The sequence below is a fragment of the Lissotriton vulgaris genome, chromosome 5, assembly GCF_964263255.1.
Source record: "Lissotriton vulgaris chromosome 5, aLisVul1.2, whole genome shotgun sequence".
Lineage (NCBI taxonomy): Eukaryota > Metazoa > Chordata > Amphibia > Caudata > Salamandridae > Lissotriton > Lissotriton vulgaris.
Genome location: NC_141693.1, coordinates 269,858,211 through 269,871,966, shown reverse-complemented (window position 1 = coordinate 269,871,966; position 13,756 = coordinate 269,858,211). Strand labels below are relative to the sequence as shown.

The 13,756-nt window shown below is 46.0% G+C and overlaps 1 protein-coding gene across 2 annotated transcripts in view; it reads left to right on the top strand.

Annotated features, from left to right (window-relative positions):
• Nucleotides 1–13,756, top strand: part of UBE4B (ubiquitination factor E4B) — a 1,174,709-nt gene that overhangs the window by 319,006 nt on the left and 841,947 nt on the right. For both annotated transcript variants that reach the window (XM_086921364.1, XM_086921363.1), the window contains 2 exons: nt 2,599–2,740; nt 3,369–3,469. In XM_086921364.1, coding sequence (XP_086777490.1) covers nt 2,599–2,740; nt 3,369–3,469 — 243 coding nt within the window. The remainder of the gene's footprint in view (nt 1–2,598; nt 2,741–3,368; nt 3,470–13,756) is intronic.

The following is a 13,756-nucleotide window of genomic DNA, read 5'->3' as shown; positions in this document are numbered from 1 at the left end:
GCTTCGCCGGAGCCACTCTCCACCACCGAGCGATGGAAGTCAGGATGGCCGAGCGAGGCAACAAGGGGGGGAGCCACTAGCACGGCTTCCCCCACACACAACTTGCCGCACCTCACCTCTGGACCACCGGAAGGTAGACCCAGGCGCGTTCAGTTGCCTTCGGTTCTTTCGCACAACGGCCTCCTCCGGTCGGCATCCGTCCTCCACCTGAGGCCGCCTCCGACTCGTCTCCGCCGGATACTCGCTGAAGGCAAGGCCCCGGTCTCCACTCCACAAAGGCCGCACTTCCTGGGAGGACGCCGCTGCGGGCCCACAGATCTCAGGAGCCACCAGGATGAGTGGTAAGTGTCAGCAGACCTTCATCTGTAAAGTGTTGTCTTTTCTGGGCAGGATGGGCGAAAGGATAGATTAGTTTGCCAGGGAGGCCGGCGGAGCCGAGCTACCGTGCGACCATCACGATGTCGAGCCAGGCTCCTCCCCACCAAGGGCAATCTTGAGTACTTAAAGCAACCATGACTAATGGCCAATAACCTTGGGAATAGATTAAGCCTAAAAAATAGCAGTCGTCACTGCTGCCGGGGCATGTCCAAAGTAAAGTGTGACTCCATCCAACTTACAATTTTCACTAAAAACACATGACGTGCTAAAAGCATATTCAGTGTAGAAGCCTCATGATTTGCTGCCATTTTATCTCTAAACTCTTGTTTAATCCATCTTTTATCAGTTTGGATTATACCACTTGGATCAAGATAAAGTTCTAGTCTCTGTACGCTTTTCATGGTGGAGGAGAAATAGGTCAGCCAAGGCTCAGAGAAGTTGTCCAGGTTCATGCAATCTTGCATGATCAATCTGTTGAGTCCTAGCTCCTCCTTGGACTAGACTGAAAGCCAAAGCAACAGGGTCAGAGCCTGATAAAATCAGTCACATGGCCCGTACCCAACTCTTCATGAACAACCTGAGAAGGTGTACTTTGAGGGGCCACTAAGAGGAGTAACTGCCCCATATCCCCAAAATATTGCACCCATAGCTAGCTACTGGGATGCACTTGGCCTTGAATATGTCCCAAACTGATTTTATATGGGTGCTTCCCAGCCACCGGGAGAAGTCTCCTATAATGAACATTGCCCTTTTGAAAGGCGCCTTGTTATGGTTTATTAAAGGGTGCCAATTGAGACCAGAGTCAAATTGGACACATACATAACTAAGTTTATCAACCTGGCTAATATGGTGACCTTCTACTATGAATTTCATGATTTTTGTCTTAGGCGGGCAAAACTTCATCATGTATGATTTGGAGGAATTGATGAACAGGTCAAGAATGTTCATAACATCCATAAATAGATCTAGAAGTTTCAGAAGCCCCCTGGCAGTCCGAGCAATTAATAATGTGTCTACATAAAGCAGAGCAGGGATCAGGCAGCCACCAGCCCTAGGGTCGTTCAGGTGAGGATCTGTGAGAAATGAGTCTAATTGATTGATTGATATTAAAATGAAATATGGCACTAATATGCAACCCTGGCGAACCACACCATTTAATTTAAAATGTTGTGTGCATTCCCCATGGGGGCCAAACTTGTTAGATGCAGAGATGTCCCTGTGCAAATCACGTACAAAATAGACTAGGGCCGGCTCCATGTCCATGTGAGCCATCATGGACCACAGCTTGGAGTGGTTAACTATCGAAGGCTAAGTTGAGGTCCATGACCGCCAGATAGATTGCCCCCTCTTGGCCTTAGTATACTTACAAATCTGCAAATAGGCCATTCTTTTCTTCTGAGATACTAATACCTTTCGAATATCAGTGGGAAGAAGGGGACCCCTTTTATGTAAAGTTATCCCTGTGAGGTTGCTTCCCTTTTCAATGCACTCCTTGATCAGCCATTAAGGGGTTGTGATACAGTTGAGAAAGGTGTCTATAACACCTCTCCACAGAGGTTTTAAAGCTCATATTGGTGGGAGGGTGGTGCTTGACCTTTAAGGCTGGCAGTAACTTGGCCTCAAAACAAATGTTTGTATCCAAAGTTGATGGACAACTGTGCCCATGTGTTTTGCTGTGTGCTGTATTTTCTTTTGGGAAAGTACCTGCTTGTATTCTTTATGCTTCTGGGGCAAAGAGGCATGCAGTAAGGTTTGACCTTTTAAAGCATTAAAACGTGCATCTACAAATTTCTGGTTCTGGAAGAGTGGTAGCCTGGCCATTGATACGAAGTCCCTCGAGGGTTTAGCATGAATTGATTTTAGAGCTAAAGATGTTCTTGCCATTGATTGTTGGAGAAAGTTTAAAGTTTGTATCACACGCTTGTATTGTTCTTCTGGTAGCTTTTTTTACTGTGAATTAAAAAGGTTTCTTCTTGTACTTTTTCCACATAAGATGGTATTTTCTCTGAAAAATGCATTTAACCTTAAAGGACCATGGTGGTGGTCTTCTTATAACAGACAGTACCTTTGGTTCCCTCATTTCATAGAGGGGCATGTGTGCCGACCCTGCACAAATATTAACTGCATGCGTAGTATGAAGGAACAAACCTGCAAGTTAGAGAGCATATCTGTGCCCCTGAATGAGCAATATTAAAACGTTTCCCCTCCCTGTTTCTGAAGCTTGGGGACATCCGGGGGTGCAGGAAACTCCAGTTCGTGTTATGACCGCTTCACCATTGAGACTTGCAAAGAAACAGAGATGCTGAACTACCTCATCGAATGCTTCGACAGGGTGGGGATCGAGGAAAGGAAGGCCCCAAAGGTAACTAACTGGTCTCAAATGCTTACTCAATCCATGGACGAGAGGGGTTATTTTGTGATGAGTTGTGTGAATGGCAATTTTCTGTTAGTTGTTTGGTGGTTCACTGATAAGTAGAAATATTCACATTGCTAGATACGATATGCCTTTATCTGGGTGTGTTAACACTGAATGTTGATTTTCTGGTGTGACTCTATTCTTGTTCTAGAGCAGCTCATGTATAGACACTATTGAGATATTTGTTTTGTGGTTTAGACCAGAGATCGTAAATTATTCCATGCAGGGATTGATTGGCTCATGAGCTTTCTGTTTTCTGTGCATCCTGCTTGTAGTCTTGGATTTATGAAGGTGAATAAAATCAATGCACAAGAATGAATAAGACAATACAGAGCAGATTCTGTTACTCACTCCTAGTAGATTTTTCTTGTTTTCGAAGGACACACCGGTAGATTCTTGGTAGATTCATGCAGATAAAGACTTCTAGATACATTTCGTGGTTTGCGCTTGGCACAGTGTGCATCATGCTATGCTGCTGCGTAGGTAAACCATAAATGCAGTAGTTGTTCTGCACACATTCTGCTTCGTTGATAAGAAGGCTTGTTTTTATTAAGATGTTATTCAATTTTCCCAGATGTGCAGCCAACCAGATGTTAGCCACTTGCTAAGTAACATCCGATCACAGTGCATCTCGCATGCGGCTTTGGTACTACAGGGATCCCTCACACAGCCAAGGTAAGTGTACCTAAATGCCAGATCCTTGAGCAGAGTGCTGTTAGAGAGGATAGAGGCAGGAAAAGAGACTTGCTGGTGTAGAAAATGCAATAATTCATGTCAAAACAATCTGTACACCTTAAAAGATGCTAAAATTGTTTTAAAGCAACAAGGTAGTATTGTAATTGTTTTCTTTTTACAACACATGAAACAGAAAATTAATTTTCTATTTTTGTATTACCCAACTTTATTGGTACTGCACATTAATGTCAGCCACAACTCGGCAGGATCTAGAGTGATATGTCCTTGCCAACAGTTTTCCAGCTTCCAGTTTTCCAGCTCTGTTTTCCTGCAAGAAGAGTCCTTGAAAACTGTCACTCTTGTTTTTGATTACGAGTTTTTGTTGAGTTCCTGTTATACCCTTTTTAAGCTGTAACTTTTCAAAAAGTTCATGTTTGAACTGTGTTGGAAGTAAGATGAGCAAAGATGATGGCCTTAGAAAGCATATTTTCTACTTGTCTAATAAGAAGGTAAAGGAACTTCTGCGTGTTTTTCTGGATGAGAACTACAGTTCTGTATTTCAGTTTCGAATAAGATTTCATTTACCATATTTACCCCTGTTGGAGTTGCCTCAGATACCCTGAGGAGTATCTCTGGGGTGCTGGAAGTTGTCCTGGCTCATGTATAACCCATATGGCATAGGATAATAATGTCTCGAACATTGTGAACAACACTTTTTTTTTTTAAACAAACTTTATTGCCTTTTATTTTGCATACAGCATACATCTGCGCACTAGCAGTGCACATTGGTCTTGGGCAAGTAATACAACCCATTGACCTGCTGATGTTGTTAATGTCCATGTCGTGCCCCATCTGCACGTTACAGCTTGGGAGTTCACCGTAGCCCCTTGAGCTATGCACCATGCACTGTACATATACCCCACTCCCGGCAAAAAGGCCTCAAACAACAACTTTGACCCCCTCTACCCCCCCCCCCCCCATTGCTGTCTTTCCCTGAGCATCATTCAGATCGGTTAGGGTGCTCCCTGGTACGCCAGGCGTGGGTAGTGATGGTGTGCCGAGACCTTCCGTTGTGGCCTCCATTGAACCCGTGGGTGTCGACGCTAGACCCATTCTCGCTTTTCTATTGTGTTATCCCATCCTAATCTGGCTGCTCTACATGCTGGATTCTCTCTGGTGTGGAAGCCTCCGAGTCTCTGCCCAGTCTCATTAAGTCCGCCACCAGACCCTCCCGTGCCTGGGCTCTCTCCGGCTTGCCCACTCCCTGATGTGCATTCCGAAGCAGGACCCTGCTCTCGCAACCCGCCCACTTTTCCATCTCACGTCTCCATGTGAGGACATCGGGGCCCCCCAGCTTCTTCCAGATACTAGTGATTTTCAGCTTCTCCAAAATAAATGCGAAGTCCTGGAACCTGTATGTGGTTTTGGTTTTAGCAAAGTGTGGAAATAAATGAAGCAGTACGTGGGCCGGCGTGCATGGGACCACCCTTTCTGTCACCCTCGCTGTCACTTGTGTCACTTCTTTCCAGTATTGGGTGAAGGAGGCGCAGCTCCAAATCATATGTATAAACGTCATCCCCTGTTCTGACACCTCGGGCATCTAGCATATGCATCAACAAAATATCAGTTAATATGTTCTGGGGTTAAATATGCTTGGCGGAGTATGTAAAAGCTAATCAAGCTAAACCGGGCATTTCGAGTAACTTTGGCAATTCGCTCCAAAACATTGTCCTAGTCCTTTTCCTCTAGGCGCCCGCCAATATCGTCCTCCCATTTGTGTCTGTCTATCTAGTGGTTGTGTGGAGTCCCATCCAATAGCTCTGTACAAGCAGGCCACCGCCTTAATGGTGCCACCCGCCACGTTCATATATTCACATGTATAGTGCCGCGAGGGTTCCACAATCCCCGCTCCCCAGTGGTACCGTATTGCTCTCGTGACCGCCCCATGTAGTAGGAAGTGCCCTGGTGGTATGTCCCAGTCCGCCCTGAAGTTCTCGAAGGATAGGAGCTCCCCATCCCGGTACAGATCCCCAATTTTTGTCGCTCCCGCTTCGCTCCATTCGTGCAGACCTTGCCACTGTCCTCCGTGAGGGAGGGCCTCCAGTAGCTGTAACTCCATCTCTGGGGAGTATGGGCGCTTTGATTTAGTTTTCGGCAGGCACCTGCCCCAGCAGCGATGCATCACCCCATGTTTATTACTGCCAATTTGTAGGGGTCTAATCGTCCTCCGCAGGGTTCGGAACACCGCGGACCCCTCCGGGTCAAACGGGGACATCCCTCTATCTGGGTCCCTGGCTCCCGCAATCCATTGCGTAAACTGCTGCTGTTGTCCTGCCAAATAGGGGAGCTTCCCCCAGAAGGACATAGTGTCCTTAAGCGAGCAGAGTTCCGTCCCTATGTTGTCCTCCTTCACGTCTTCCATTGTGTGGAATATGTGGACCCCTAGGTAACAGAAGCAACGGGGCTCCCATCTCAGAGTTCCCACATTCAAAGGGGGCCTCGCATCCCTCACCAGAGGGAACAGTTTGGACTTCAGCCAGTACACTCGTAGCCCCTATAAGGAGCCAAAGCGCTCCATCATTGCCTTAGCCCCTGGTAGGTCTCCCTCTGCATCATTTAGGAATAGTAGAAGGTCATCTGCATATAACGCCACTTGATGGCTTATCTCTCCCACCTGGATCCCCCGGTATGCCCTTCCGGACTGTGTTATACTGGCTAATGGCTCCACTGCCAAGGGAAACAGCAGCCTGGTCCGGGGATAACCTTCGCGTGTCCCCCTCTCCACTCGATATTGTCCTGATATTGTGCGACCCGTGCGGACTCTTGCCATTGGATCAGCATATAGTAACCGCACCCAGCCTATAAAGCCACCCCCAAGGCCCATTTTGGTCAATACTGCGTATAGGAACCCCCATTCGAGGCTATCAAATGCCTTCTCCATGTCTATGGTGAACGCCGCTCCTCCCTGCTCCGCCGTTGTTCCTAATTCAATAATAGACAATAGCCTGCATATATTGAGGGTTGTATTCAGGCGAGGAATGAAGCCTGTCTGGTCCTGATTTACCAGAGGCACCATGTAGGGGAGTAATAGTGTTGCCAATATTTTACTTAGGATTTTAAAGTCAAGATTGAGCATCGACAATGGATAATATGATTCGCACTCCAGGGGGGACTTGTCTGGCTTCAGGAGCAGGACTTCCACCGCCTCTCTCTAGTCGTGCTCGGCAGGCGGCCCCTCTCCCTGGCCTCTGCATACATCTCAACCATCCTGGGGTCAGTACATCTACGTATGCAGCATAGAACTCTTTAGGGAGCCCATCAGTGCCCGGTGTTTTCCCTCTCGCCAGTGCCTTAGTAGCTACTCGGATTTCTCGGTCTGAGATTGTTGCTCCCAGAGGCTCCGCCTCCTCATCCATCAAGACGTGCATCTGGAGATCCGCCAGATAATTGTGAACAATAATTGGAGTAATTATTCAATATTGATTGACGTCAAAGCACCTAACTGTGAAACATCCTCTTCTGTATACTTCTTGACCCTTCGCTTCAAGAGGCCCTTTTACAGTTTAACCCTATGGTGATTACTGCTGTTGCTTGACATCATTCAAACAGCAAGTTTCACCAAAAACACACTGCTAACGTCTGGCAGCAGAAAACATTGTATATCCCCAAGACTCTTTGTGAGCAGCCTGACCATTTTCCTTCATGCAGCAATGCATGTAGGTCTTTTTCAGAAATAATATGTTTAAGTAGTTCCACATCAAATTACTCATGCCAGAGCCTAGAGTACTTATTATGGGAATGATCGTATCTTCTGGCTTTAGCATTTCATTTGACTCAGACTGGGTAGATTGTTCTCATTTCTCACAAGGGGATGGAACTAGGAGCCATTTCCATCCAGATAATGGTGGGGGTTAGCGGTATCCAGGCAGACGGATTTTCCAGACTAGTTGCTTCCATGACCCCTTAGAATGTATTGGGTGCCAGGTTCCTCAGAATACATTTCTGAAAATGTTTCCTCCCCCAGCAACCAGTGGGCTGCTCATAATAAACCTTTCATCTGATTAAGTGGTACATCTGATTGCGGGTACATAAAGATCATTATAGTTGTCCACCGTTCTTTCTACAGGTCTGCCTGATATAGAATGCAACAGATACGTCAGAAGGTATGCTGTGCTTGAATGGATGGCTTATTAACTGCCCTCCTGGAGAGATTGTTTGAACAAGAGGACTAAGTTCACGCAGCACCCTTCCACCTCACCAGAGTTATGCAAGCGGTCCTCAAAGTTTTTCTGGGGTGCCTATCGAGTTTGTTATGGATGGCCAGGTTGTTGCCAAGCATTAGCCTGTTTTCCGGATCTTTTGGTGAGAAATGTAGCCCATGGAGTGGTTTCTGTCAGAGTTTTGTAGGCCTAGTGCTCAACAGAAGATCAAGGTGAGACAAACAAACGCTGATGAGATGATTATCCAAATGAAAGGGAAGCTTTTTTTTTTTAGATAGTGAAGCAGGAACTTTGTATCCTTCAGAGGTTACTTATCTTTTCTGCTTCAGCATGACTTTTCCTTGAGGGCCATTACACCAAGAGCAGTGCAGTCATGTTAGCCATCACAACCGCCTTCTAAATTTGAGTAACAGGCTTCATGCCAGCCCTCTTTGGATCTTCCTCCAGACTGATCACAGATTTTAAACGGGCAAAGGAGAAACACACAATGAATTACTATGCTTTCATGTAGGTTTGCTCTTTGTGTTTATTCAAAGGAAATGCAACCCTCTGCGATGTCAGTAAGAATCGAGTTTAGTATTAAAAGGGAATGACACATTCTGAGATGTTAGTAAGAAGCCGGTTTCAAGGGCTGGTTTTAGTGATTGTACTTTTCAATTCATGTTGGTTTCCTGAGGAAAGGGCGATCTCTGTCAGTAGTCACAGTGCCACTGTGCATAAAGTAAACCTGTGAAAAAGGGACAGGTGTCTTAGGAGATGAGTCTTACCAGGTGGAAAAACCCCAAAGACAGAAAAAATATCCTAGGCTGCTGAACTAGCCAAGCCTGAGTGAGCGGAATCAGACAAGGAATCCTAAGAACAAAGGAAGAAAATAGCTTTAGAAAAGACAGAAATCGTGGACAAAAATATTATCAATTCGTATTATGTATTTAACTGGCCACTTAATATAGGTACAAAATCAAAATGACCTGAGAGGAAATTTCAGGCTTCCAATTTGGTTTGGGAAAGAACAGATGCAATCCAACTGGCCTCATTCAACATCCCCAGGCACTGCTCCCGACCCGCTTTTGAGAAGTGTCTGCTGAAACACCAAGCAGTGGGACAGGCTAAAACAGAGGACCAACATCAGAGCCTGTAAGAACCCCTTTCAGAGAGCCACAGGGCATGCAGGAGCTGCTGATCCCAACCGTGGGGTTTGAAGCTTTTTATTCCTTATGTCCCAGGGCCTGAGCCACCTTGGGTCTTGAGCATCCCGGACAATTACCCCTTTCATTTTACAAAGCAACAAGAGTGACCTATAATTGCTTGCGGCCAGGGTATATCTATTAAATAAAAAGAATATCACTCACCGGTATCTTTTAACAAAATCAATGAAGTTTCAGAAGACTAAATAGCCTCAGACATTTGATGCAAAATGATAAATTCACTCATATAACTATCAAGTTGCTTCATAAAATGCATTTAGATTAGCATGTATAATTATAAAAACAAAAATGTACAAGACAACCATACAAAACAAATACATAGGGTACAACGTGTCCCAATGCAGCAGAATCACAAAGGAATAGTATAGGTAACCTTTTATAATATAAAATTGCATGCATGTTGCACGTAACAAACCGCCACATAAGGTTAGACAAAATAGTCCATTGACCTTAAAATGGCACAATACTACAAGCAATAATTGAATGTCCAGTCAAATACTTGCTGTAATGAAAAAACAAGTATTTATATACGAACACAAAGTAAAATACAGCATACACAAATAATACATACAATTTGCCTAAAGTCAGTACTGTAGTGTTAGATAGGTAGAATCCTAAATCCCACTTCCGTTTCTCTATTGGTAGTGGTTAATCCCAATTCATGACTGGCGACATTCAGGTTAGGCCCCCTCTAGGGGACCAAGTCTTTAGAGTCCCATGCCGACTCTTTCAAAGTCAAATGTGTTCCTGTGCCCATGACGATACAAGGCAGAACAAGTTGGCCTGGGACCTTGACCCTGTGATCAGCTTAACCAGCTTCTATTAGGGGTTGCTCTACAAGAGTCCCCGCGAGACTTCCATGCTCGGACGTAGTGGAAGTCTACTGTGGGTGCCGGTGGCGAGTAGCACTTTCAGCTTTGCAGAGGCAGCTGCTTGTCATTCGCAGCACTCAGTCTGATGACTCAGTAATTTACTCTGATCCCGCTCACATGTAGGGGGACAATCATTTGGGTTCCAGGTCTTGATACTTCAGTCTACACATGGGTGATGACCCACGGTGAAGCAGATTTTTCCTCACACTTACTAAGGGGATCCATGTGCCTGGATCCCCCATTGCACCAGGGTCCCTCCAAGCGCTCTTCTCTTTCTCATGGAGCACACTGGTCTTTGCAAGTCAACAGGACCTAGTGCTCCAGGGCAGGAGATCTTTGATTTTCCTGGGTGATGTCCTCTCACCTAGCTGGAAGACTGACAGAACTTTGCTCTGAGTCCTGATCACAGGTAGAAGTCTTGCAGAGCTTCTCCTCCTTGACCTACAGCCAGACTGGCTGCTTAGCAGTTAACAATTTTGGGGGCCTCAAGCTCCCTTTTTTATAGTTCATTTCCAGAAACAAAATGCGATTTGGTGTCTGAGTCTTTTGTATTTGGATTGGGGTCTGCTTCCTTTTGAAGTACCTATTCTTTTGTCCTGCCCTTACTCCAGAAAGCATTCTGAAAGACTCCAAATATGATTTCCCTGCAACACAGGCCATGGGAGTGTTTGCCCACCTGGATGGCATATCAGTGACTGTGGTCTGTGCATCAAAAGGTTATCAAAGGGCCCAGCTACGCTTTTTATGTTTCTCTAATCAGCACCATGTTCCTAAGATGTGCCCAGGCTACTTGCCAGTGACCTCTCTCAGAATAAAAGAACACGCATTGAAGTGTACAGTAGAGCATGGCTCTTTCGTCCTCCAGTATGTGTCCCACACAGCTTTTAGGAATGCAGCAATCGACATATCCATCTGGGGGTAATCCTGTACTGCTGTTCCAGGGGATATTCATCAAAGTCAAACGCACTGAATAGTCCTGCCCTCGTGCGGGGACCCCAGAGCATATAAAATAATGCATATATATTAATGTAGCTTTAACCCAAATCTAGTACATAGTACTGTGAAACACGCACTCACACCCCCACCCACGCTCCCACACCCACAGCCACTTAACCCCCAAATAGGCATTGTATCTTTCATTTAAAATATTTCATATCTATTAAACCTTTCTGTGACATAGAAACATGCACTCTTCACTGTTTCAACATAGCCTTTATTTTCAAAGAAAAAGGCAAGGTAATAGCAGGTAGTTATTAGCCCACAGCCTGCATATAGAAAACACAACAGATTGAAAACTGACGCTGTGCCTTTAGGACCTCCAAGACCTCCAGACTCCTATCATGCACCACAGGTGACAGGTCCAATTTTTTCCCAGCTCTTTCTGTGAGCATTGAGCTGGTCTGGTTTTAATTTTGTAATTAATTGATATTTTAAAGTAAAATTTTTGAGCTTCAGTCGACGTCCTTGAGTACAAGCTGTACTATCTTCCTCTTTGTCCTGACTTTCCTGTAAATATTTTAGTCGCCAGCAAAGAGACAGAGAATGGCTGGTTTGTGTGTGCAGACTTTGAAGGAGGTTCAAGTGGTGGAATATCAGAGTCCAACACCAAGATCTGCACAGTCGACGTCGAAGAGCACATCTTCTTAACTGGGCCTTAGAATTGTGCATATCACACCCAAGGGATCTCTTGCTCGAGAACAACAAATTTTGCCGGTTAATCTTTCACCGAGGTGGCTGGGAAGTGTAAATGATACCACGATAATGATACCAGCATTTGTAAAGCGCGCAGCTACCTCAGACCAGGTGTCCAGGCGCTGAGGGCAGCCAGGAAGATTAAGCGAGCTATTGCCCAGAGTCACAAGGTGCTGGGCTATCCTGCCGCCTGCCCCCGTATCGAACAGTCAGCCCGCGTTCCGGAGTCAGCCGCCCTGGCCGCTGCACAAAAACCTCTTACCTAAAAGAATGGAGTGACAAGGCGCAGACCAGGATTGGACTACTCACAAACATATTTCTCCTCTCGAACATCCATCTACACCTGCCACAAAATCCCCTCGAGGATTTCCACGATGACCGCTATCTCCCTGTACAAGAGGATGCCGGCCTCGAACACCTCATAGACGGTCTTCTACCAGGTCTCTCCATTCTCAATCCTCAAGACCTTTGGGCATAGAGACAGATCTCCATCCTGGTCTACGGACACATCCTGAACCTCTGTGGAAGTATTCCCCTACTTTGTCTGCCACCCCTCCTGCAAGAGGCGACAAAGCTAAACATTGAGGTGTCGACTGCAATCACCTCAGCGTCTGTCATCTTTGAAACCCACCCTCGCAGGTTGTCCACTAGACCTTTACTTCTCTAGTACCTCGGCTACGGGAACCGGCTCTTCATACATTTCTCACTCCTGCTTCAATAGGATAGATTAAACGCCACCACGCATTATCAAAAAGTAAAGAGCCCCAGATCAGGATCAACTTTTTCTGAGGTCCAATCCTCTTCCAGACTGTCATACTGGCAGCAGCAAGAAAAGCTCACACAGGACCGTCCTCTTCCTCCACAGTCCCACCCGACAAAGACAGCAAGTTGATGGACTTCCTTGGGGGGAGGATGTGTAGCACCTCTGCTTTCTATATGAAGGTCGCTAGCGCCTCTGCACTCCTGGGAAGATAGGACAGGCCACTATGGGACTCAAGATTATGTGAAAAACTGCCAAGAGAAGATCGACAAGATTTCCCGGAGATCCTACAGGAAGGAGGACTGGTAGCGAACAGGTCATAAGAGCAGCAGCCGATCCTTCAGATCTGGCGGCCCATGGTATTCACATTGTATCTGCGTAAGGCCTTCCTCTTGGCTGCGACTCACTGGTCTAAAACCTGGGGCCCAACACAGGATTTTGAGCCTGCCCTTCAATGAAACTTCACTTTATGGCACTCATGCTGACTATGAGATGTCCAGGATGAAGTCCGAGCTTGACACGCTGAAGGCAGTGGGCCTGGAGAAATGAAAAGACCACCGACACCGTCCTTATGACCATCACCAATTCCAACAGAGGGTACACACCCCTCACTGGTTTTCGCAGCACCATCATACAGGGATATAGATATGTATTATTTTAAATAAAAAATAGAAATGCAATTTTCGGCAATTTAGCCTATTTGGTTGTTTACGCTGCATATATGTAAACGTATGTTTGAGTGTGTATATATGTATGTTTCACAGTACTATGTACTAGATTTGGGTTAAACATACATTAATATATATGTATTTTTTTATATGCTCTGGGGTCCCCGTGCAAGGGCCGGACTATTCAGTGCTTATTACTTTGAGTATACCACTGGAATAGACCGATAATTTCAGGTAAGTAACTAATCGTTCCTCATGCCCCTCCAATCATCCCTGAGTCTCCCAGATGGAACCCAGAAACTTCCATATAGTGTTCCACTGACAGGCACCCAACACCCGGCACATGCATGCAGCCACACAGCGCTACATACTAACTTGAAGTAAGCCAATGAGAAGTTAAGCACACAGCAGCTGAACTTTAGATGACCGGGCCTTAAGGCTTCACTCCAGTGGAACAGGAAAAAGGCCTATTCACTCCTACTGATCACCGCTCTATAGGCTACCACCACCACACTTTTGCTGCTTAAGCATTTTACTACCATGAGGTTAGCGCTTTGGGTGCCTTTCCGGGTTCAACAAGACAGCAATCCGTGAGGAAGGCCTATGTCATGGCTCACATGCATGATGCATGTTCACCCCTGACTTAAAAAAATCAGCACCAGGGATCCAGATATCGTTGCTGCAGGGGCACTCAGGGCAGGTATGCACATCTGTTACCATGCAAGGGACTTTTCTGTCCCAAAAGAGCCCAATCAGGGAAAAGTAGTAGAGGTCTCTGCTGCAATGATAGAGAGCGATAGCTGCCACTCTGAAGGGAAGGAATTCCGCAAGCGACTCGCTGCCCCCGAATGGCACAACATGGGGACTGGC